Source organism: Colias philodice, chromosome 27 (assembly GCF_061535455.1).
Source record: "Colias philodice isolate Cphi_HAF_F1 chromosome 27, ilColPhil1 Martin Lab GWU primary, whole genome shotgun sequence".
Taxonomy (NCBI): Eukaryota; Metazoa; Arthropoda; class Insecta; order Lepidoptera; family Pieridae; genus Colias; species Colias philodice.
Window position 1 is genome coordinate 5,706,296 of NC_143112.1, and position 25,318 is coordinate 5,731,613.

A 25,318-nucleotide genomic window follows, 5' to 3' on the forward strand; every position below is an offset into this window, starting at 1 on the left:
GTGTAGAAAACTATTATATTTCATTAATCTACGATGTTTAAACTTTAACAAAATTTCTGGTTTTGCATTTCTCTATAACTTTTTTTAGAACGGTTTCTTTTGAACGGCAATACTATACAACAATTGAATTTTACAATATCATGTTAAAAAAAAAGTTCCCGTACAGGGTCAAATGACCTTACAGCTCTTTATATCAAGAATTCGATGAAATTAAGATGATTATTGGTATACATTTAAAAGAACAATTATTTTTTGACGGCATTGCTTTTAATAGTACTTTTGAGTGCTAGATAATGTTTTGGAACCGAAGCCGTACTTAGTCAAATGACCCCCTGGAGTGGGGAAAGAGAGGGGATTGCATCTCTCGATTTTTTCCCCTTGTCCCCATGATTTTTGTACGGCGTTGCGGAATAATGGATTAAAAGCAGTATAGCAATAGTATGACACAGATGCCGTACATGGTCAAATGACCAAATTTACCCCCGGAAACTCTCGGAAATTAAATAAAAATTCCGACTTGGTGGACCCACATTTTTGTACGGCACTGAGCGGTTTCTTATTATTTTTAATGGATCTATCGATGGTTAAGAATGCCGTACAAAAATATATGACCAAAATTTACCGAGTCTACCTGTACTTTTCAATTCTCATCTGCACTCAGTTGGACAGCTTACAAGTGACGGCATAGTGATGAATCTTATTATTTTTTGCTCTGCTATCGTTCTAGATATGTCCCATGGTGGTTCATTTGACCCATATTTTTGTCCTATGCGGGCTTGTAGTCTATAAAGGCTATATGGGGTTTCACAAAATCTAATGTGGCGCCCTCTAGCGGACAAAACATACAGAGTAAAAAAATAAAGTTAAGATAAATATGCAGTGTTTGGTATCATTTGAAAGCGCTTTACTTGTACATTTTGAATATGTATATATTACTAGCATTTGCTTGTGACTTTACCTGTATTCATGGACTGATTGCATATAATTCACATCTTTTCGTTCATAGCTTTTTTATTAGTTCATCAATTTAACGGAGTCCATTCCACCTGACTCCGACTTTCCAAGGTGATAATTAACCACCTCGAGCTTCTTAATATTAATGTATATTTATATTTTATTATAAAAATATAAAGCAAATATTTCGTTATATGGATTTTTTCTTTTTCAGATTTTTCCCCTTTGAACCAACGAAAATGTACGGCACATGAAAAAATATTATCTATGCATAAAATACTTTAAAAATAAATTTATTTCGTGTTGTGTCAAATGACCCCCTGGAGTGGGGAAAGAGAGGGGATTACAACTCTCGATTTTTTCCCCTTGTCCTCATGATTTTTGTACGGCGTTGCGGAATAATGGATTAAAAGCAGTATAGCAATAGTATGACACAGATGCCGTACATGGTCAAATGACCAAATTTACCCCCGGTAACTCTCGGAAATTAAATAAAAATTCCGACTTGGTGGACCCACATTTTTGTACGGCACTGAGCGGTTTCTTATTATTTTTAATGGATCTATCGATGGTTAAGAATGCCGTACAAAAATATATGACCAAAATTTACCGAGTCTACCTGTACTTTTCAATTCTCATCTGCACTCAGTTGGACAGCTTACAAGTGACGGCATAGTGATGAATCTTATTATTTTTTGCTCTGCTATCGTTCTAGATATGTCCCATGGTGGTTCATTTGACCCATATTTTTGTCCTATGCGGGCTTGTAGTCTATATTGAGGACCGATGACAATACAATAATTTGACAAAATTTTCTATTTTGTAGTTCGGTTTTCTATGAAAAGCGTGTTTTTTAGTTTTTTTAAACTATTATTATTTATAGTTTCTTTGTAATTCTAAATTAATGAAACGACTGAACTGACTTTTTAAATTCTTTCTCTATCAGAAACGTACATTACACGAAAGTTTGAAGGAATATGTGTATGTATGTAACTCTTTTACGCAAAACAGCTAATCGAATCTGTGTGAAATTTTAGTTTTAGATTATAGTGTGGAATTCTTGATTATTTTTATTTTTTAACACGTTTTTATTACATTCACCTGTATGTTTGTATGTAACCGATTCTTTTAGACTATTGTAAACGGATTGATTTAATTCAAACTTTGTACACTTATCAAGGATCGGTGACAATACGATACTTACAAGAGTATATTATCTTGTCAAGCCGTTTTTTTAAGTTGATAAATTTTGAAAGAACAGAAAGTAAACAGAAAAAGTGTTTTTAGTTTTTAACTATGCACTTATATATCTTTAATTTATAATTTAATCAGGTATTTCGCGAAAAAATCCATGGATTTTGGTAGTTAATTGTAATAATACATAATATAGATTATGGATAATATAAAATACACACAAATCAGCACTTTGGTATTTCGATATATTAGATAGTGTCAATGATAACAGATGTCATTGATAAGAGCAAAATTATCACAATCGCACGGGAATGAGGAGAAATTTTATTTATTACGTCTATAAATATTATTGGATTTAAAACACGGTTAATTTAGTTTTAAATTATTTTTGAGGGTAAAAATTGGGGTTAAATTGATCAAAAAGTTATCAAAGACTGAGTGACTTCAAAAAAAAGGAGGCGGCACCGACATCAAACCAATTTAGTAAATTTATATAATAATAGAAAAATAGATGTTGGCCGATTCTCAGACTTACCCGATATGCACAGAAAATTTCATGAGAATCGGTCCACCCGTTTCGGAGGAGTATGCAGACTAACATTGTGACACGAGAATTTTATATATAAGAGAAGAGATGTAGTAGGTTATTAATAATATCAAATCTTTTTATTTTTTACTTCTCCATTTTTGAAGTCGGTTTTTTTTAACTTAGTTATTTTATTCGATTCAAAAGTGCTTCTAGAAGAAGTCTTATTAAGTAAATAAATGTTTGAGTTTAAAATTTGTCCTTTATTCCGTGCTAGTATAGTGAAATAAAGGGCGATGACCAGTACCCTAATGCCAACCCAGTTGAAATTACGTCATCATGACTTCACTCCACAAAAAGTGAGGCTTATGACGTCACCACTTAAATGCTAAGTGAATCAGGTATAATTAGGCGTGCCGTATCCACCTTCGAAAATACCTATCTATAAATGTGGAAAATAGACCGTATTTTACAAGAGTCAGAATTCGTTTTTGTTTGTTTTGGTTCTGATGTTTTTAGTCTATGGTCATTATAGATTGAGATTGTTTTTAAGAAAAAATCAAGGAGCAATTTCAAGTACGTATAATGTACATGTATTGGTTTAAACTGTAATAAAATAATATGTGTCTTTTTTATTTTATTTAAAAGCACGCATTCTATAAAGAGATCTAAAAAATAATACTTCGCGAATATAAAGTAATTCTACCTATATTCTACCTATTAAATTTGTTGTGTCTGTGTGTGTGTAACTTTGATGCGTGTGTGATATAGATGTACATTGTACATGCTAGCACAGACTAATAATAATATACTACGTATACAAATGCTAGTGTGGCAGTGTGGCCAGACTATAATAAGTAATAACCTATATCGATGTTTCAATGTTTGGATGTTTTAACAAACATCATAATTCATAACACGGCTAAACATGCTGAAATAATGTATCTTATTCTTAACACCTATGTATACCATGTTTACTTGCAAATAAATGATTTATTTATTTATTTATTTAACAATGCAACTTTCGCATCATCACTACATAGTATAAAACAAAGTCGCTTTCTCTGTCCCTATGTCCCTGTATGCTTAAATCTTTAAAACTACTTTTTCTTTAATAGATAGAGTTATTCAAGAGGAAGGTTTTAGCATATAATTTTTTATGTTTTAGACAAAGCGGGCGAAGCCGCGGGCGGAAAGCTAGTTTATAATATAATCATAAATTCACGAATAAACTTATATCCTCTTCCTTTTATTTCCATAAATTACAGACATATAAAAATGTAATATTTTACGTACATGCGTGCTTCAATTAAATATAATTTGGGCTAAAACGAGTACCAAAGGTGAAGGTCCAGCCCTGTGGGACTGAAGTATTGTAATTTGGTAATTGTTTATAAAGGTCAATTTTTATTAACCCTGTTTGATACAACTTTTACTTATGTAACACTAGCTTTCCGCCCGCGGCTTCGCCCGCGTTTTCAAAGAAAAACCCGTTCCCGTAGGATTTCCGGGATAAAACCTATCCTATGTCCTTTCTCGGGTATCAAAATATCTCTATACCAAATTTCATTTCATTTCATGCAAATTGGTTCAGTAGTTAAGGCGTGATTGAGTAACAGACAGACAGACAGAGTTACTTTCGCATTTATAATATTAGTATGGATTATTTTTATAAAAGTGTATTAATTTTCCGTTAAAAAGCGCGTGTTTTTCTTCCGGGTAATCTTCGTAGTTCGTACTGGGTACCCCGTACCCACTACCCAGTTTTATTAAAAAAAGATATACGAAATAGTGAATTTTAAGTTATGATATTGATATTGACCGGATTAAAAAGAAACTATGGGCTCTGCCACTCTCTAGTCTCCTATCTAGGTCCTATATCCAGACATAAAAATTTGATCATAAAATCGCTTCGACGTGTTAAGAAAGGAAAAAAAACAAGCACATTTCTACATATACATAAATCTAAAGAGTATGTCTGTTTGATTGTATGCTAAACTCAGGAACTATTGCTCCGATTTCGAAAGTTATTTCAATATTAGATAGCCCATTTATCCAGGAAGGCTATAAGCTATACACCATGAATTCATCACGCTTAGACCGTAACGAGCGGAGAAATACGAGTAAAACCGAAGGGCACAGCTAGTTTATCACATTAGTAAGTACAGGATATATCCATATTTAGCAGACTAAAGACATTATAGTGTTTTTCCCCACAATAGACGAAAAGGCGCCTGGCAAAATGCCATTTACAAGTAATATCGACCGAATACGCAGCCAATCAGCAAGTTACAGTTGCTACTTGCTAATATTTCAAAATAGGACAATAACAAAGGTACTAAATCTAGTCTGTACTTTAGTGGATAGATTTGTTCTGTCTGAATGGCTCGAAAAATAAGTACAAAATTTATTTAAAAATCTCTTGCTAGTAAAACTTACATTATTATCATCACTACCATAGTATAAAATAATTTGGAAAATCCAAAAGTGCACGCCTCATAATTTTTTTTAATAAATATTTATTAATTATTATTTTTGTTTATTTAATAACAATTAAACCACATCGAATCAGACCCTGAAAAATGAAAGGGTTCTATTCCTGAGCATACTCAAGCGTAAGAGAAAAAAAAAAGACTCGATTAGTAAAGTATTTCGGTCGCTATCGTGTTAACAAGAAAAAGGATCCGCACATACAGACACACGGACGTCCAAGACAGAACTTTTTTAAACTGTTTTTTAACTAGTTTAAATAACAAAAATGACATGAAAAATATCATGAACCTTAAAAATAGTGTTTTTTCTTAATATGTGTGTGTATGTATTATCTTACAAGTGCAATGTATGATACATAAAGACATTTAAAGTTTGAAAAATCAGATGTTTTGCGCGAAGTGACAGTAGTACCCACTTCAACGCTTCGCTTATGAGGCGTGCAACAAAGTAGCTTTCTCTGTCCCTAGGTCCCTATGTATGCTTAAATCTTTAAAACTACGCAACGGATTTTGATGTGGTTTTAATAGATAGACTGATTCTATACGTAGATATAATTTTTTAGGTTTTATACAAAGCGGGGGAAGCCGCGGGCGGAAAGCTAGTATGTTACATATTTACAATTGCATCCGGGTAATGCCAGTATAAGTGGCTAGTAAATCCATACTTAATATTATAAATGCGAAAGTAACTCTGTCTGTCTGTCTGTTACTCAATCACGCCTAAACTACTGAACCAATTTTCATGAAATTTGGTATGGAGATATTTTGATACCCGAGGAAGGACTACTACTACTAAGGCTACTTTTTATCTCGGGAAAATAACGCAATTTTGACTGTGCGGGCGAAGCCGCGGGCGGAAAGCTAGTAATAAATAAAACCACTTATTAAAAAAAACAATACTACAACTAAATTAATATAAACAGTCGTGTTTTTAATGACTTATCTGCTTTATCTTGGTCTAATCTTTTTTTTTGTGGCAATTTTTTGCTTATTACATCATACCTTAAAATACGTATATGGAAAACTTGGTAAAAACAACAAAATGTTACTTCAATCATCAATGTCGCACAGGCCTTCATGTGCTTTGAGTTCTAATAATTCCCACGATTATATAAAATAAAATACTTGTTTGTTTGTTCACATGATTCTTTTGAGAAATTCAATTGTAGAAATATTTGTGAGTGTATACATTTTACAAAAACTTCCAAAAACAACGGAATAATCAATTGTGTTAGTACTAAAAATATTTACATAGTTCTTTTGGTGGAAGAACATTCGTTTCTTACGTAGTTTTGAGTTTATTTATTACTTACAAAAAAAAATACCAACAGTTTTAAAGCAGAATTATAATTCCGGAAAAAAGAGCTCTCGACAACTTAGAGCGAAGGCACACGATGCGTTACGGCGGCGGTGCGGCGCCGGAGCGGTGTCTTACATAGAAATATCTGTGGCATGTCACACGATGACGCCGCACCGGACTTGTAACCACCAAGACGAGGCGGGGAGGGGTGAATGCGGTGCGACGTCGGAGCGGCACCGCTCAGTTGTTTTGCGTCACAAGGAAGGACGTGTCCTTCCACAGCGTGCTGTGCAACGCTGCTACGACGCCGCTGCGACATAACAACGTTACGGCGCCGAACCACTCGTGTGCCTACTGACACGGTGAAATCTTTGCGGTGCGGCGCCGCAACGCATCGTGTGCCCCCGCTCTTACTTAAAAGATAAATTATAACAATGTAATCCTACTATCCAATAGACGATATATATACCTATGTTGGTTATTTTTATTGTACTAGCTTTCCGCTCGCGGCTTCGCCCGCGTTTTGAAAGAAAAACCCGCATAGTTCCCGTTCCCGTGGGATTTCCGGGATGAAACCTATCCTATGTGTTAATAAAAGTTACCCTTTATATGTGTGCTAAATTTCATTGTAATCGGTTCAGTAGTATTTGCGTAAAAGAGTAACAAACACACACACATCCTCAGAAACTTTCGCATTTATAGTAGGATAAAATTTGGTACAGAGATAAGACTATAGTTGGATTAGCACATAGGCTTTGAGTAGGTACCACGCGAGTGAAGCCAGGAGTTCAGTCTAGCAACGAGATTCTAATGTTCGAACTCCTAGCCTTATTCCTTGACTGACCGGTTGGCTTGGTTGGTAGTGGCCCTGCCTTCCAAGCCAGAGGTCGTGGGTTCGATTCCCACCCGGGGAAAATATTTGTGTGATGAACATAGATGTTTGCTCTGTGTCTGGGTGTTAATTATCTATATAAGTATTTATTTAAAATTATATATGTATGTTTATCAGCCATCTGGTTTCCATAACACAAGCGAAAGCTTAGTATGGGATCAGATCGTGCGGTGTGTGAAAATTGTCCTGAAATATTTATTTATTTATTTATTTATTCCTCAAACTATACATTATATACATACTTGTCATAACCACTGTACATTAGCGGTCATTTACTCCATAATACATAATATTAAAATCCATGACAGAACCAGTCCTACAAGGTCATATAATTATATAGGATAACCGTATATTTCATTGAGTACCTAAATCCATACTAATATTATAAATGCGAAAGTAACTCTGTCTGTCTGTCTTGTACTCAATCACGCCTAAACTACTGAACCAATTTGCATGAAATTTGGTATGGAGATATTTTGATACCCGAGAAAGGACATAGGCTACCTTTTATTGCGAAATATGTACCACGGGCGAAGCCGGGGCGGACCGCTAGTAATAAATACTATGACTTATGAAGTTATGAGGTAGGTATAATACTACTAAATCTATATACTAATATTATAAAGTTTGTTTGTTTGTTTGAACGCGCTAATCTCGGGAACTACGGTACTAGTCCGATTTGAAATATCGAAACCCATATCCCCATATCAAAACCCGTATCAACACGAGCGAAGCCGGAACAAGAAGATAGTTATAAAAAAGTTATTGAGGTTGGAACAGTGAAGGGACCACATATTATAACATGACGTAAGTATTTTTGACCTTTGACTAGGGCGCCTTGCATATTTTCGACAAATCGGTCAATGAAATTAAAGCCACGACTAATTTTTCCGAAGTTTCCGGATTACTCACGTAACGTAATCTATACTTCTAAAGGTACTGCTAATATAAACCTTTATATACTACTAGCGGTCCGCCCCGGCTTCGCCCGTGGTACATGTTTATGTTTTCTCTACATAAGAACCATCCTCGTACTTCAAGGAATATAATGAAAAAAGAATTATCGAAATCGGTTCAGCCGTTCTCGAGTTATGCGCTTACCAACACATTTTGCGATTCATTTTTATATATAAGATATATACTATAACTAGCTTTCCGCCCACGGACTCGCCCGCGTTTTCAGAAAAAACCCCGCATAGTTCCCTTTCCCGTGGGATTTCCGGGATAAAACCTATCCTATCTCTCAAGTTGGATCGAACTGCACATGGTGTGCGAATTTTATTATAATCGGTTAAGTGGTTTAGGAGTCCATTGAGGACAAACATTGTGACACGAGATTTAAGTATATATATTAAGATATGCTATATATTATAATATAGTTACCTATGTTCGGTAACTAGGAACATATTATGTAGTTAGACGTTGAGTGACGCTCAACGTTCGGCCTAGTCACTGAATTGAATGTTGTCATTCAATGTATGCGCTAGTCATTCAATCAAATAGCAGATTCAACCAGTTGACGGCGACAGATATACATAGTGCACAATAATGTAGGTATTTAAAGTTTTACACGTTATTACAAATATTTAAGTTACTTTTATCAACCATGTCAGTTTATATGCAAAATGTAAATATTTAATTGCAAAGATAAATAATATTTTATGTACCTATGTCGCGGTGGATGGATTGGTACTTATTAAATAGGTAAACACACACAACACTTCAACATCAACTTTACATGCCTATTTCTAAACTTACGATAAAGAGGAAAGATTTGATTGTTTAAGGTGATTGCAACGATCTGTTCCCAGCCAATATCCCGCTAGATGGCGCTGAATTCTACATTTCTAGTTTATTTGAGTTTTTGCGTAATTGGAATAGTCATCAAACCTAGGAATAGTCATGGCGGTTACTGAATATTATATTTTATTGAAATATGTTATATCATTGCCTTAAAATCCACCCAATTCGGTAAAATTATGCGTTTTAACATCTGTCATTGCATACAGGGTCGTTTACACACACAGACGTATACAAAAATGATAAAGATTTAACTCTAGATGGCGTGAATGTAAAGCGCGTCACACACGGTGAAGATACTACCTATAATATTTTATCTAATCTAGTAATATTTTATATTACAGTATCTTAAGGTATCCGGTATCAGCGTTCTGACCATCATTTTTCTTGTTTCGCTGTAGAACCGCCATCCTGTTACAAATGACCCACAAAGGAGAATGACCACGGGTGGTATCGGTAAAATTTTAGTTGTGCCACGTATTCGTTATATTGTTAATTCCTATTTGTATTTATAATGATCATATGTATCAATATTAAGTCTTAATTAAACCGGATAAATTGAAATAATAGTAAAAGTAAAAGTTTTTCTTTTGAAACATGTATGAACTTTCGCATTAGTAGGAAGTAGGATTGTTATAAAAATAAAAGTTATATTTGTTGGCGTAAACTATTTTATTGTAATTTTGGGAAATAAATAATGTCAAAATTGATTACCTACAATAAAACGCAGTTTTATTTTATTACCTACATTACACTATTGTTTTTTTTTTATCAAAACATGTATTTGAAGTAGCAAATATGATATTATGCTGATCCAAGCATTTTCACTCAAAACTAATATCACTAATGATTTGTAAAAGTAAATTATTTCAAAATACATTTCATAACCAACAAGTAAGAATAATTATTCATACAACAACAAATCAAAAACACTATTTACTATGGAAAAAAAACCAGGAAGGTGAAAAACATATTTACGATTTCGATGCACTCGACTTTTAGTAAAATAATAGGTAAAAATATTATTATGGTTTTGATCACAGACATATCTGTGGTTTTGATATTAGCTACTAGTATCAGAAAGCTGCGTGTTCAATGCACGTCGGGGTCCCACAACTGTGGAGGAAGGAAGGTAGAATACCTCCATCGAATAAGTGAAGTTTCTCGACATACTCGATTTGCCGGCCGGCCTCAATGAAGATTGTCCGAAAGTTGTATATGTGCTCTATAACGAAAAAATTTCGCTAGCGCGATTCAGAGTGAGGTGTCGTACAATATACCTAATGAAGTTTTTCATCTTTTTATTTTACTGCAAATACAAAATAAAAATTAAACAATGGTAATGTAAATTCTAAACAAACTACTACCAAAATACAATTAGAACAAAAATCATTTGACTTGTTTATTTCACCCAGAGGCCAGAGGCGGCTCGTGACAAAATTGTATAGGTGTTCACTTGAAATAAAACAACGAAAATACAATAGCGTTCGGGATGATTTATTACAAAAAAATGAGCACCACATTTTATAAATGTCTATAACACTAAAAATTACAAAGTACAGGCTATTTCAAAACGAATTCAATGACTAGGTATCAATAATTAGTAAATCACCGAATTTGCATTCGCGAGCGTAGGTATCCATAGTGTTTGTCACTGACGGTCACTGACCTCTATAACTTATAGTTATAGAGGTCAGTGGTGTTTGTTGTGTAAACATGTATGTATTTGAGTAGTTAGTAGCATATTATATTCTGAATTTCTGATCCATGCCTATTCACTCAAAACTAATAACACTAATGATTTGTAACAGTAAATTATTTCAATAGGTAGGTATTTGAACATTTCCCAACAAGACGTAAGAATAATTATTCGTAGGTATACAAGATACAATAACAAATCTAATACACTATTTATTATTTTATTATTTACTAGCGGTCCGCCCCGGCTTCGCCCGTGGTACATGTTTACGTTTTCTCTCCATAAGAAGTAATAGCTAGAGAGCTAGCGCAAAGCTACCTGTATGTATTTGACCAGACCTGGATTTTTGTGTGTTGATTCCCCTATACCTACTATACATGAGATGAGGAGTCACTAAGCCCAGAGTGGTGGACGGGGCGCGCGCTTAGGTAAGACAGGTGGAAATTTTTGGCGAACTTTGAAACCATTTGACCACGTCTGCCATTTTGATATTTGAAAATAGATTATTATTACTATCGGAAAATAACAATGGCAGACCATTATCACGCGGATAACATTCTGGCAGACACTTATGAAAGTGCTGAAAAAAATACAATTTTGAAAGTATTTGACCAGATCTGCCATTCATATATTTTATTTATTAGGGTCTTAAAAACTTATTTTCGAAACGGCAGACATTTTCATTGCGTACAGACTTCAGCAGACAACAAAACTTTACAGACTTCAGCAGTCAACAAGACTTAGCTTCTACATGGTCAGATGTATATATGTATTACGTTCCCTGACCTTACATCAATGATTTACTTTATTAATGTTTTTATGGTCATTTACATTTAATTTTGAAAACTATGGAATAAAATTTATAAATTTGATGATACAAAACTAAATATACATTTGTAAAGAATCTCAAATATAAAGTTGTGTTGCAAATAACAAATCATCATTTAAATATTTAGTTTATTTCTTTATTTAAGAAACAATTAACAATAATTACAAAACAACATAAAAAAACACGCATGCATTTATTGAAATGTTCATTCATCATCACTATCGTATGGCGTTGTGTGACTCGTCTTCATAATCCATTGAATCGGATTCTGTAAAAGTAAAACGTAAATTATATAATAAAAGAAATGAGTCATTATAAACTTACCTAGTAAGGCAATGCCTTTGATGTCGCACGATGCCGCGGCCGCGCCGCCAGTGTAGGTACTTCTGCTGCTACATGAAAATATGCTAGGGTTGCAACAAATGGGAAATAAAACAATTGTGATTATTACTATTATGATGTAATCATTTATTCATATTATGTACATTCAAAACAATTGCTATTATTAAATCTGATGTAATTATTTTTTCATAAATATATAATTATTATTAATTACATAATATATTGCACTGTGAAATATTTACGTATCACTTTATTTTTGATGTTCTTAATTGTCTTTTATAAAATTTAAGTGACGCATTCGCATTGGGATCAACAATCCGATAAGAAAAGAATGGATACAACATATACATAGCTTTGATTTCAATTCTACAGATACAAAATATACAATCTATCTAAAATGATACAACGGATGTTTCCTGCGTTTTCTCGTCAAAATACCGAAACAACGTAATTATTGTATAGTAGTTGGGCGTGAAAGTAAAAAAACAAATGAAAAGTGTTTTCCATATGATTATTTATTAAATTTACGCGATTAAGAATAATTTCAACGATACAATTTAGTAACCGAGAATTCAGAGGATTAAAGAAAATACCTGCCTGATCATTTTATCAAACTCTAAAAGAATTATGGTTATTTCGCATCACTCGGTTTATTAGTTTGGTAATAATTATTAAAGGTAGTTACAACCCTAGCCATTGAGTCGAACGGTAGGCAACACAATATCGACTTTGTGCGGGTACATATGGTACATTTCTTCTTGCTGTGAAGCGTAATTATTATTATTAAGATTTTTTAGGCTATTTTGAATCAGCTGTTCTAATTTAATTCTAGAAATTTATTAAAACGTGATTTTTTTAAAAGTATATTATGAGTTTATAAATACCTCAACCAATAGTTATTGTGTCCTATCCTCATTTCTTTATATCTTGGTAGTTAACTAAAGTGTTAAATTTACATAACCTCAACAACAACATTTACACTGCCACTGCACTAAAACTAAACTAACTAGCTCTCTAGCTATAAGAACCATCCTCGTACTTCAAGGGATATAATAAAAAAAGAATTATCGAAATCGGTTCAGCCGTTCTCGAGTTATGCGCTTACCAACACATTTTGCGATTCATTTTTATATATAAGACTAGCGGTCCGCCCCGGCTTCGCCCGTGGTACATGTTTACGTTTTCTCTACATAAGAACCATCCTCGTACTTCAAGGAATATAATAAAAAAAGAATTATCGAAATCGGTTCAGCCGTTCTCGAGTTATGCGCTTACCAACACATTTTGCGATTCATTTATATATATATACTAGCGGTCCGCCCCGGCTTCGCCCGTGGTACATAATATTTACGTTTTCTCTACATAAAAACCATCCTCGTACTTCAAGGAATATAATAAAAAAAGAATGATCGAAATCGGTTCAGCCGTTCTCGAGTTATGCGCTTACCAACACATTTTGCGATTCATTTTTATATATAAGATAAGATTATGTGAAAATAACCAGGAAGGTGAAAAACATATTTACGAAAACATAGTAACATAATATGGCTGTCGCTACAATAATTATATTGTTGGAGTAAAATCCGGAAGGCCACCCCCCGCGCCTTCCTCACCGCGGTGCGGCGCGCCTTTATAACAACGAACGAGCGGCGGAGTCGTCCATTTCGTCTGCTACTCGCGCGCACATTATCGCGGAACCTCTGCCCATTTATTTCTACCGTCATTTTGCTGTTCATTGTCAAATAAATGTATTTCGTTTGATTTGCTTTTAATTTGAACTATTTCCAGTACTTTTTTTATTAAAGTAGGTCGTTTTTATTAGATCAGAAGTGGGATTCGAGGGCTTTATGCCACCGAAACCATTCTGATTATTATTATTTTTTTTTCTTCTTATCTCACGTATTTGGGCAGAGAGTTTCGCGATCATGCCAGCGAACAAAAGGCATAGCACTAGGAGGAGACAACGATCACCGTCTCCTCAAACTACTAATCCTTTGGACGAGATTTTGAAGAGATTACAGGCTCTCGAAGATCGTAGCAGCGCGGAGCCTCAAGCTGTTTCTGCGGACCTGGACCAAGCTGTGGTGCGCCCTATCGAGACGATGGGCGACGCGACGCCGCCGTCCGCGACGTCGGCAGTGCCGTCATCATTACTTGACGGCCACATCGGCGCCACTCCACCTGCACCAACGCCAGTACCAACAGCACCTGCCGCCCCCACTTCTACCCCTGTTACGACGACCACCGAGGCCACTATGCAGAGCGATATGAAATCGGCAGCCGAGAACTTTCTGACAGCGCTGATGTCATTCCCGGTGAGATCAAACCAATATTTTGTTTCTGATTTCGATCCTAGTGTTCATGAGGTCGATACGTGGTGTGACGAGGTCGATAAAGCCTTAAAAATAAATCGTTGGGATGACGCAGAATGTCTCGCGCGGGTAGGAAACTGTTTAAAGGGTGAAGCTCGTACCTGGCTGAGCCGATGGACAAGTACTGTCCGCACGTGGTCCACTTTTAAGTTAGAGTTAAAAGCTTTGTGTCCACGCAATATCGACATCGCGAACATTCTATACGATGTGATGAAAACGGAATCTGATAGATTTTCAACTTATGCAGAATATGCTCGAAGGTCATTGTTAAAATTGCGTATTGTTAAAGGCCTAAATGATACACTTCTAACAGCGATAATTATACGCGGTGTTGTTGACCCACACGTTCGTGCCGCTGCTGCAAACGCAAAATTAACTTCCGAGAACATAGTCGAATTTTTGTCAAATTTTGTTAAGCCGACATTAGCGCCACAATTTAGAAAGCCGAATAACAATGCCGATAATAATGATCGTATTAGTAGAAATCAAAATTCTAATCAGTTTTCTTTGAAACGTAATCATTTCGATTCTAAGTTAATTAAGTGTTATGAATGTAACCAATTCGGTCATACAAAGAGTGAATGTTCGAAAAAACCAAAGTTGACTTTTGATTCTAACATTAAAAAACAGCCTACGTCTGAATCGCCGCTGAGATGCACATTTTGCAAAAAGATAGGGCATACCGAAGACAAATGTTACACGAAAGAAAGGGTTGATAATTCTAGAAATAAAAGTAACGTTAATTTTTGTTCCTAAAATGTGGGTATTACGAAAAATAATGACATAATTAATGGTGTGATTTTAGGTATACCGGTTGATATTTTAATTGATAGTGGTTCATGTGTTTCGTTATTGTCCACAGAATTAGTGAAGTACTCAGGGGAAACCGACGTACCAGGTATTACGGGGACTTGGAGGTAAGGAAGTTTTTTCTAATTATTTTGAAACCTTACCGGTTGAGTTGAATGGTATTACTTTGGAAGTTGATTTCTATATTGTGCAAAAATGTTCACTTAATGTTCCCGTAATAATTGGTACGGACGTTTATTTAAAAGGAGTAGCTTATATTAGGACTTGTGATTCTCAACGCATAGTACACAGTGGCTCAATCGTTTCGGAAGTTAGGCAGGTAGATTTGATGACGTCATTTAATTAAATTAATACCCCCGTTACCGGTGTATGTAAAGAAAAATTAATCAACATACTTGCCAAATATTCAAAAATTTTTTTTTAAGCGGTACAGCGACCACTACTGTTACAGATAGTGAAGTGCAAAGGTCAGGTACGACCGAGCGAGTATAATATTGAAGCTTTAGTTAAATCTCCAAAACCCAAGTAACGTTAAGCATTTTCGTCAATATTTAGTACCTAGGTAAACATTTTAAAATCGTAACTGATTGCAACGCTTTAAAAATGACTTAACAAAAAATGTTTACATGCAGGACTTTGATTTCACTTTAGAATACCACAAAAGGGTACTGTTAGATGAAATCAAGAACGCACATCACTAGTCGCGGCCACGTCCCCTCCCTAATGCTGGCAGATGTCAGTCTATTGCGCGGGAAGAAAGCAGTGTGACGCGACATTCCGTTTGGATATATTAAAAGCTGTTTAATTCATTAAAAGTCTTTATTTAATATCTTATTAGATTCAGAAGTGGTATGTTTCTCACGAGCACAAACGATATATGTGATTTTTGGCATGATTAATTCGTTAACAAAAGTGTGTTGAAGTTTTACTAACCTAACTAATTGGTGACGGAAAACTTACTTGTTGAACTTTAATTTTGCAATAATGGATGCTTTTCACTGTTAAACGCTTAAACTAACTTTGGTGTGGGCTTTTGTTGTGTTTTATGGACAATTGTTGCTTTCTTAATGATAAATCTTATTGTGTGACCTTGCTCGCGGTACACGTGGTGACAAGTTTGAAATATAAAGTTGGTGTGGTATATTGTGCAAGAGACCTTGGTGAGCTCCATCCATATTGTTTTTTTTTCATATTGTCTTAATTCTGTTTGGATTACTAGAACATTAAATAAACAATAACTAGTGAATATTAAAACATTCTAAGTGTGTGGGCTATTATAATAATAAATTTTAATATTTTGAATTTATAGAAGATAATTTAAAAAAACTTAATTTCTATTTTATTTCTTGTGTGCGTTATATATATTGGACAATTACTATAGAATAACATAGAGGTGTATATGTGTGAATCAGAACAATTTAATAAAAACCTAAGTCTAATTAGATTCTTGATATAGAAAAATTTGTTATAAACCTAATTTTAAGTATATTGTAATTAAATAAATAAGAGTAATATGGGTCGCTCCAAGGATAGGAAACGGGCTCATAGTAGCTCAAGTTCTTCATCTTCTTCTTCTGGGGAAGGCGGGAAAAAGCTGAAAAGTAGGATAAGGAAGAAGGAAAGGAGGATCAAGGATTTGAAAGAATTAGTCAGACAGTTAAGAAAGAAGAATATGCCCGCTAGGAGTGGGACACCGCCCATATCTAATTCAAGTACTAGTTTTGATAAGGATATGCGACCTGTTGTGCGTTATGTAGGGCGTAACGACTTTGTACCAGAATTTAACCCCCAAACAACATCAGTATCGATTGAACATTGGATTCGGAACTTAGAGAGCACAGCCAAGATGCATGGGTGGGATGAACGTACCCTAGTATGCAATTGCACCTCAAAATTGAGTGGGTACGCTAAAGCGTGGTATGAACAACAAGCTTCATATGAGATTAATTGGGACGAGTGGAAGGAAAAGTTAATAAAGGCATTTCCTTTCACCAAGAATAAACTTTCTCAGATTAGGGAACTCGTCAATAGGGTGAGGTTGCTAGATGAGGACCCAATTGAATTTTTCTACACAAAGCTGGGTATTGGAATGTCTTGCCATCTGAGTGATGAAGTAATAACTGAAGCTGTCATTGGGACACTTGGTAACAAGCTGTGGGAAGTTGGTGCTAAGTCAGCCGGGTGCCGTGATAGTGGTTCTCTTTTGCAATACTTAGCTAGCATTAATTCTGCAGATTTGGGCAATGACAATGGTCAGCCAAGCACCTCCAGACCTAGTGACCAAAAATTAAATAAAACAACAAAATGTTTTTCATGTGGCAAAATTGGCCATAAGGCTAGCAGGTGCTATAGGAGTACTAAGAAGACAACTCAAATTCAGAACAAAAATAAAACTGACAAAAGATGTTCATTTTGTGATCGGGTTGGTCATGTTGAAGCTGACTGTTTCAAGAAACGAATCCAGAAACATTGCAATTTCTGTGATATTAAGGGCCACACTCTTGATGAATGTAGGAAACGGTCCAGAGCGAGTCCTCAAAACAAACTGGTCCGAAAAGTTCAGACAGTATGCAATGATGTCTCAGACAAAAAGTATTTTAAAACTGTACTGATTAATGGGAACCCTGCTGAAGCTTTTGTTGATTTTGGTAGTTCTTGCAATACTATGAAGCATAGTTTTTGTGAGCAACAAAAATTGGAATGCACAACTAATAATGACATGGTTATAAAGGGTTATGGCGATGCTCTTACTCTACCTCTTGGTTTGACTACAGCTGTGTTGACGGTGGATGGACTTGAGTTGAAGACTAAGTTTTATGTTGTACCAGATCAAGTTCAAGATTTTGATATTTTAGTGGGACAGCCATTTACTGAAGCGGAAAATGTGGTGGTGGTTAAGACTGCTTCTCAACTTAGCGTCTTCAAAAGGGATATGGCTTTGGAACTCGCAGAGCTGTGTGAAGACATTGAAAAGGTGCGCCTCTACCCTTATGTTGATGTTGTGTTAAATCCAGGCTTGAATAAAGTAACAGTCAGAACTGAACCATTGGCTAGGGGTATCATGGATGTGAAGCCCAGTGAACAGAGACTGCCAATGCATGAAAAGGACATACTGAGTGGGGAAGTAGAGAGTGAAGATGGATCAGTCGTTATAAAACTTATAAATAGGACACATGGACAGATTGAACTAAAAAGTGAAGAATGTGTAGCTCGAGCTGAATTAAAGAACATGGTCAAAGAACCAGTGAATGTACCTAAATTGGGTGATCACTTGACTGATGAGGAACAGGAAGCTTTAAACTCACTTCTCAAGCACTATAGCGGGTGTTTTGCCAGCAACGGCATGGAGTTAGGGAACTGTAACATTGAAATGAACATAAAATTGACAGAAAACAAGGTAATTAATTACAAGCCATACCGGATGTCCTTTCATGAGAGAGAAGTGGTAAGAAATATTGTGGCAGAGTTACTTGAAGCTCGTATAGTGGAGAAATCAACTTCGCCTTATGCAAGCCCTGTACTGCTAGTGAAGAAGAGGGATGGGGGCTATCGCATGTGCGTTGACTATCGAGCATTGAACAAAATTACCGAAAAAGAAAGATATCCCCTACCTGTTATTCAAGATCTACTGGACAGACTTGTTGATAAGACAATGTTCTGTTGTTTGGACCTGGCGAATGGCTATCACCAGATTAAAATAGCAGCAGACTCGAGACCTTACACGGGTTTCGTCACACCTGATGGTCATTTTCAATACCGGATGATGAGTTTTGGGCTTTGTAACGCTCCCGCCGTATTTCAGCGGGCCATGAATGAAATACTTGCTCCTGTTATTCATGAGTGTGCGGAGGTGTACATTGATGACGTCATAATTTGGGGTAATGACGTCTCTAGTTGTCTGGACAATCTCAGGAAAGTTTTAGAGTTGATTGATGCTGCTGGTGTCAAATTGAAGCGGAGTAAGTGCTCATTTCTTACCAAAACTGTAGAATATCTTGGACATGAGATTCATGGAGGAGAGATACGACCATCTTCTCACAAAATAACAGCTGTTGCGGACTTCAGGGCTCCCAGTAATGTCCACGAGCTTCGTCAATTCTTAGGGTTGGCGAGCTACTTTCGCAAGTTTATTAAAGGGTTTGCTACAATTGCGAAACCACTTACAATGTTGACCAAGAAGACTGCTGAGTGGAGCTGGGGTACCGAACAGACTGAAGCTATGGAAACATTAAAGAGGGTACTTACTTCTGATCCAGTCCTTGCAATTTATAATCCGAATCGTGAAACACAGATCCATACTGATGCTTCGAAGTTGGGTCTGGGTGGAGTGCTACTACAGCGACAAGAAAATGGCGACTGGAAAGCTGTTGCTTACGCGAGCAGACAGACCACAGCTACTGAGGTACACTACCATAGTTTCGAACTTGAGGCGTTAGCTGTCGTCTTTAGCATTCAAAAATTCAAAGTGTACGTAACGGGCATCAAATTTCGAGTTGTGACAGATTGTTCAGCTCTGCGACTGGCATGGTCAAAAAGAGACTTGTCACCTCGCATAGCGCGTTGGTGGCTTGATCTGCAAGAATATGATTTTGACGTGGAGCATCGACCTGGGACATCTATGGTACACGTGGACGCGCTCAGTCGAAATCCTATTACAATTAAGCATATCGAAGAGAAGGATTTTATTAACGCCTTACAAGATGCTGATGAGGATATTCAGTCAACTATTACGAATTTACACTTGGAGTTAGACGCTAATAAACACAAAAAAGAGGGGTTATCTAAGGACTACAAAATTGTAAACGAATTGTTGTGCCGTATTGTGGATGGTTCTGCTAAGCCTGTTGTGCCTAAAAGCGCGAGATGGCATATAATGAAGACCTATCACGACAACAATGGTCATTTAGGTGTAGAAAAGTGTCTGGAGGCTATTCAAGCCAAATATTGGTTTCCTAAAATGAGGAAAAGTGTAGAGCGGTATGTGTCAAGCTGCATTGGTTGTCAGTTGGCCAAGAAACCGACTGGTAAACAGCCTGGACTCTTACACCCGATTTCAAGAGCTCCTGTGCCTTTCGACACCCTACATGTCGATCATTTAGGGCCGTTTTGTAAAAGTAATGGGAAAACTTATATTTTTGCGCTCATAGATGGGTTTACAAAATTTGTGTGGCTAGAAGCTGTTGCTAGCGCCAATGCAAAAGGAGCTATTACTGCCCTAAATAGGATAAGTCAAGTTTTTGGTTATCCCACAAGAATAGTGAGCGACAGAGGCACGGCTTTCACCGGACGTGAATTTAAAGAGTACTGCAGCGAGTTTGATATAAAACATGTTTTGAATGCCGTGGCAACTCCACGTGCGAATGGGCAGGTTGAGCGCCTAAACCGCACTATTTTGAATTCATTATCCGCTCATATGGGCGAAGAGCAAAAAGGATGGGACAAATATCTGCCTAAAGTACAGCTAGGCATCAACTCGACCGTGAGTCAAGGGACTGGCAAATCGCCTTTGGAGCTATTATGTGGCTTGAGACCCCGTTTAGCCGGGGATATACTGGGAGCGTCATATGCGCCATCAGAGATAGCCCCGAACAGAGAGGAAGCCTCCCGCAAAATTATTGATAACGCCGCACGAATGAAACTGCGGTATGACAAGGGTCGTCGTGCTAGTTTACCAATTGCAGTTGGTAGCTTAGTGATGGTTGAGCGAAAAATTATGCGACCAGGGTTGTCCAGTGGCAAGTTGATCCCTAAATACGCGGGACCATATAAGGTTACTGCAGTTTTGCCTAACGATCGTTACGAAGTCACGTCAGCTGCTAAGGGCAAAAAAGCCTATAAAAACATAGTGGCACGTGACAAACTGAAGTTATGGCGAGCTCGATGTGAGTCGTCATCTGATGATAGCGCTACCTAATGGTGTATTAAATTATTATCAATGAGCAGTTTCGTGTTTTGATTGGTTACTGCGTTGCATATATTGTGCCAATTAAAGTAGTTTGCCTATGGGGCCTTATACATTTGATTTTTATGTAAGAATTATGCCTCCGGGGCCTGTCACTGTCCGCAGTGGTTACCTCCGAGTATCTGATACAATACTTGCCTCTGGGGCCTAGTGTATTTGTTAACACTTGTTTTCGGAGCCTGTTCACACTGAAATAACTTATGTTGCCTGAGGGGCCAAAGCATCATTGTCGTGTTGTACGCTTGCCTTAGGGGCCTTAGCATAGTGAGCCAATGTCTTGTTTGCCGTGAGGGGCCTCAGCATTAACTAATATCCTTTTGCTTGCCTTAAGGGCCTCAGCATTGACAACGACTCGGTTGCTTGCCTCAGGGGCCTTAGCACTATCACCGAAGCCTGCGTTTGCCTCAGGGGCCTCGCAGAGTTGGCTTGCCTCAGGGGCCTTGGCAATATCAATAAATCCTGCATTGCCTTAGGGGCCTCGCAGAGATGGCTTGCCTCAGGGGCCTTAGCAATATCAACGAATCCTGCATTGCCTTAGGGGCCTCGCAGAGATGGCTTGCCTCAAGGGCCTTAGCTGAAGAGCTGCCGAAGCTGTCCGTTCGAGAAGCAAGAATCGTCGTGTCCGCGGGAATGAGTGAGTTCCTGTGGCCGGCCGGGTGAGCTTCCTTCGGGGACCGAAGGGTTGCAGGATGGCCGAGCTGTTAGATGAAATCAAGAACGCACATCACTAGTCGCGGCCACGTCCCCTCCCTAATGCTGGCAGATGTCAGTCTATTGCGCGGGAAGAAAGCAGTGTGACGCGACATTCCGTTTGGATATATTAAAAGCTGTTTAATTCATTAAAAGTCTTTATTTAATATCTTATTAGTACTTATGTCACATGTGGACTACTTAAGTAGGAATCCGATTAACTTGATTCACGCAGTTGATAAACCGCAAAATTGGGCACAAGTAGTCCAGTCAGGTGACGAGTAGACTCTAAATTTGTTAGAAAAATTAAGCAATGGGGAATTAGATAGTAGCCGGTACGTAAAACGTAACGATCTTTTATATTACAAGTATGACATAACGGGTGAGGAAACTCGGTATTTATGTTTTGTTCCAAAGGCATTTCGTTTGAGCTTGTTGCGCGTCTTCCACGACGAACATGAGCACATAGGTATAGACAAAACTATTGATTTGATTCTCAAACATTTTTGGTTTCCGGGAATGCGAAAGTTCGTCACTAAATATATGTCATTGCGTTGTCTGCATTTCACATAAACAAGTAGCAAGAGCACCGTTACAACCGATTTCATCTTGGCATAAGAATCCTGTACCTTTGGATACCGTACATGCGGATGTTCTTGGACCGCTTAGCGAATCTGATGGCTATAAATATGTGCTAATAATGGTAGATGCCTATACAAAATACTGCCTAACGATAGATACGAACTAAAACTACTAGTTGGTTTCTATGGGAAAACTAGTCACGCGGCGGCTGGGTACATGGTATTGTGGCGCGGCGAGTGGACGCCGGATACCTGTGCTGGATTTTTTGAATGTTAGTATGATAAGGAGTATTTTTGTTATTTGTACTGGATGTTGGAATAGACCCGAATAAGGCCTGGTGCGCATGGCATCGGGGTGACCTTTTGGTATTGCACCACTGTTGTGCTACCTAGGCATCTGGGTGACGTTGGCGGACACGCCAACTAGGGACCTGTGTAAGGCCTGTTGTAAGTAGGCATCTGGGTGACGTTGGCGGACGCGCCAACTAGGGACCTGTGTAAGGCCTGTTGTAAGTAGGTATCTGGGTGACATCGGTGGGCCCACCGATTAGGGACCTGTGTAAAGCCTACTGAATAGGTATCTGGGTTGACCTTTGTAGACCAATGTAAAGCCTGGTTGCGCACACATTTAATGGTATTTGGTTACACTGGAACAGATCCGTGTAAAGCCTGTGTATGTAATAGCCACGTGTGCTAGTGTTAATGTTTGTGTAAAGTTTGTTACACGGTTCGGTTTTCCGGTTCAGCTTTCCTCATTTGCATTGGTTTAAGTATTTATTTTTGAATGTCGTTTTTTTTTGTATACTCCAGGTTACGATGCACATCATAACGCTGAAGACTGCGAAGCTGGCCCTTCCACACGAGCTGCAGCTGCCACTGAAGGCAGCGAGGACGCTGCCCCGTCAGGAGAGGCCGTGTTGGAGTAAAATCCGGAAGGCCACCCCCCGCGCCTTCCTCACCGCGGTGCGGCGCGCCTTTATAACAACGAACGAGCGGCGGAGTCGTCCATTTCGTCTGCTACTCGCGCGCACATTATCGCGGAACCTCTGCCCATTTATTTCTACCGTCATTTTGCTGTTCATTGTCAAATAAATGTATTTCGTTTGATTTGCTTTTAATTTGAACTATTTCCAGTACTTTTTTTATTAAAGTAGGTCGTTTTTATTAGAATATTTCAATTTTATCTTTTTATACCTAGTAGAACTGGCCGACGAATAAAAAAAATCGTATTAGAATAAATACAATAAATTACGGAACAAAAAAAGGATTGTAACTGAATTAGGTATGTTTGTTTCTGGGCGCACCGTTTTCGACGACGCGACGCGCGACGTAAGCGTATAGGTATAGGTACCTACTTTGCTAAAACAAACTAATAAAATTGTGTGTCTGTCTGAAAATTCGGAAAAGCATATTTTGCAAGTTTGTAATTACTTTGATAGTTTACCGATTTATAATAATTGTAATTGTAATTGTATAATATATAATTTGCAATGTGGTGAAATTTCATAAAAATCACGGGCCAATTTTTTGTTTTGAATCCCACCGAAAATATAATTGCGTTATTAGAATAATTAATTACTATACCTACCCACGATCAATTATTACAATATAGTCTCAAATGCATACTAGAGAAATATTGCAATTTGATTCAATTAAAATGCATAGCATACAAAAATAAATTCACAACACAAGAAATTCCGCGCGCAAATCATAGCGCGTGTCAATGAAATCAAGAATGTTTTATATCAAGCCGACGCGGACGACGACGCGACGCCGAACAAAAGTACCTACGACGGACGACCACGCTTCGAGTTGCCAAACAACATGAGTAATAAATTGTTTACAAAAAAAACAAGTTTTCCATTTTTCTGTATGAGTAGACAGAACTTCAAAACGCCACCTGCTACGGTTTATATTATGAACGATTGTTATAAAAATAAAAGTTATATTTGTTGGTGTAAACTATTTTATTGATCAATAATTTTGGAATTTAAAATTGTCAACATTGATTACAATAAAACGCAGTTTTATTTTATTACACTATTGTTTTTTTTATCAAAACATGTATTTGAAGTACCTGCTGATCCAAGCATTTTCACTCAAAACTTATATCACTAATGATTTGTAAAAGTAAATTATTTCAATATACATTTCATAACCAACATGTAAGAATAATTATTATTATTCCTACCTACAACAACAAACCTAAAACACTATTTACTATGGGAAAATAACCAGGAAGGTGAAAAACATATTATTATTTACGATTTCGACGCACTCGACTTTTAGTAAAATATAGTAGGGAAACATAATATTATGGTTTTGATTTTTGCTACTAGTATAAGAAAACTGCGTGTTCAAACTACTTGTTTGTCTGTCTGAAAATTCGGAAGTACTTTGGTAGTTTACCGATTTATAATAATATTGTATATATCGTTGTTTAAAAAATATTCAAACACAATAAAATATGATATATGTACTGATTTATCACTGGTTTCAGTGATGAACTGATGAGTCAATTATAGCCACTATACTTTCGTCATACGTGTGTATGATTGATGTGATTTGCAACGTGGTGATATTTCAGAAAAATCACGGGTCAAATTGTCCCACCGAAAATATAACTGCGTTATAAGAATAACTATACCTACGATAAATTATACATAATACAATATAGTCTCAAATGCATACTAGTGAAATATTTTATTTGAATCAATAAAATAAAAAAAATAAATAAAAAATAATAATAATACAAAAATAAATTCACAACACAAGAAAATCCGCGCGCAAATCATAGCGCGTGACAATGAAATCAAGAACTTTCGAGCCGACGCGGACGACGAAGGAGCCTAACAAAAGTACCTACAATCATAGG

At 36.8% G+C, this 25,318-nt stretch overlaps 2 protein-coding genes across 7 annotated transcripts in view; one reads left to right on the forward strand and one right to left on the reverse strand.

The window, feature by feature from the left end:
• LOC149476653 (uncharacterized) overlaps window positions 1-25,318 on the reverse strand; it is a 75,232-nt gene that overhangs the window by 47,163 nt on the left and 2,751 nt on the right. The gene's annotated exons all lie outside the window — the stretch shown is intronic.
• Window positions 13,604-23,550, forward strand: LOC149476655 (uncharacterized). Of its 2 annotated transcripts, none has more exons than XR_016317838.1 (2): window positions 13,604-15,317; window positions 23,254-23,550. XR_016317838.1 is itself a non-coding variant. In XM_089711951.1 (2 exons), the coding sequence occupies exon 2, from the start codon at window positions 13,954-13,956 to the stop codon at window positions 15,154-15,156; it is 1,203 nt and encodes a 400-aa protein (XP_089568077.1). In that variant the 5' UTR covers window positions 13,604-13,776; window positions 13,940-13,953; the 3' UTR covers window positions 15,157-15,874. The 2 variants fall into 2 exon arrangements, 1 of the variants encoding a protein (XP_089568077.1); XM_089711951.1 differs by lacking the exon at window positions 23,254-23,550 and having other exon boundaries at window positions 13,604-13,776; window positions 13,940-15,874.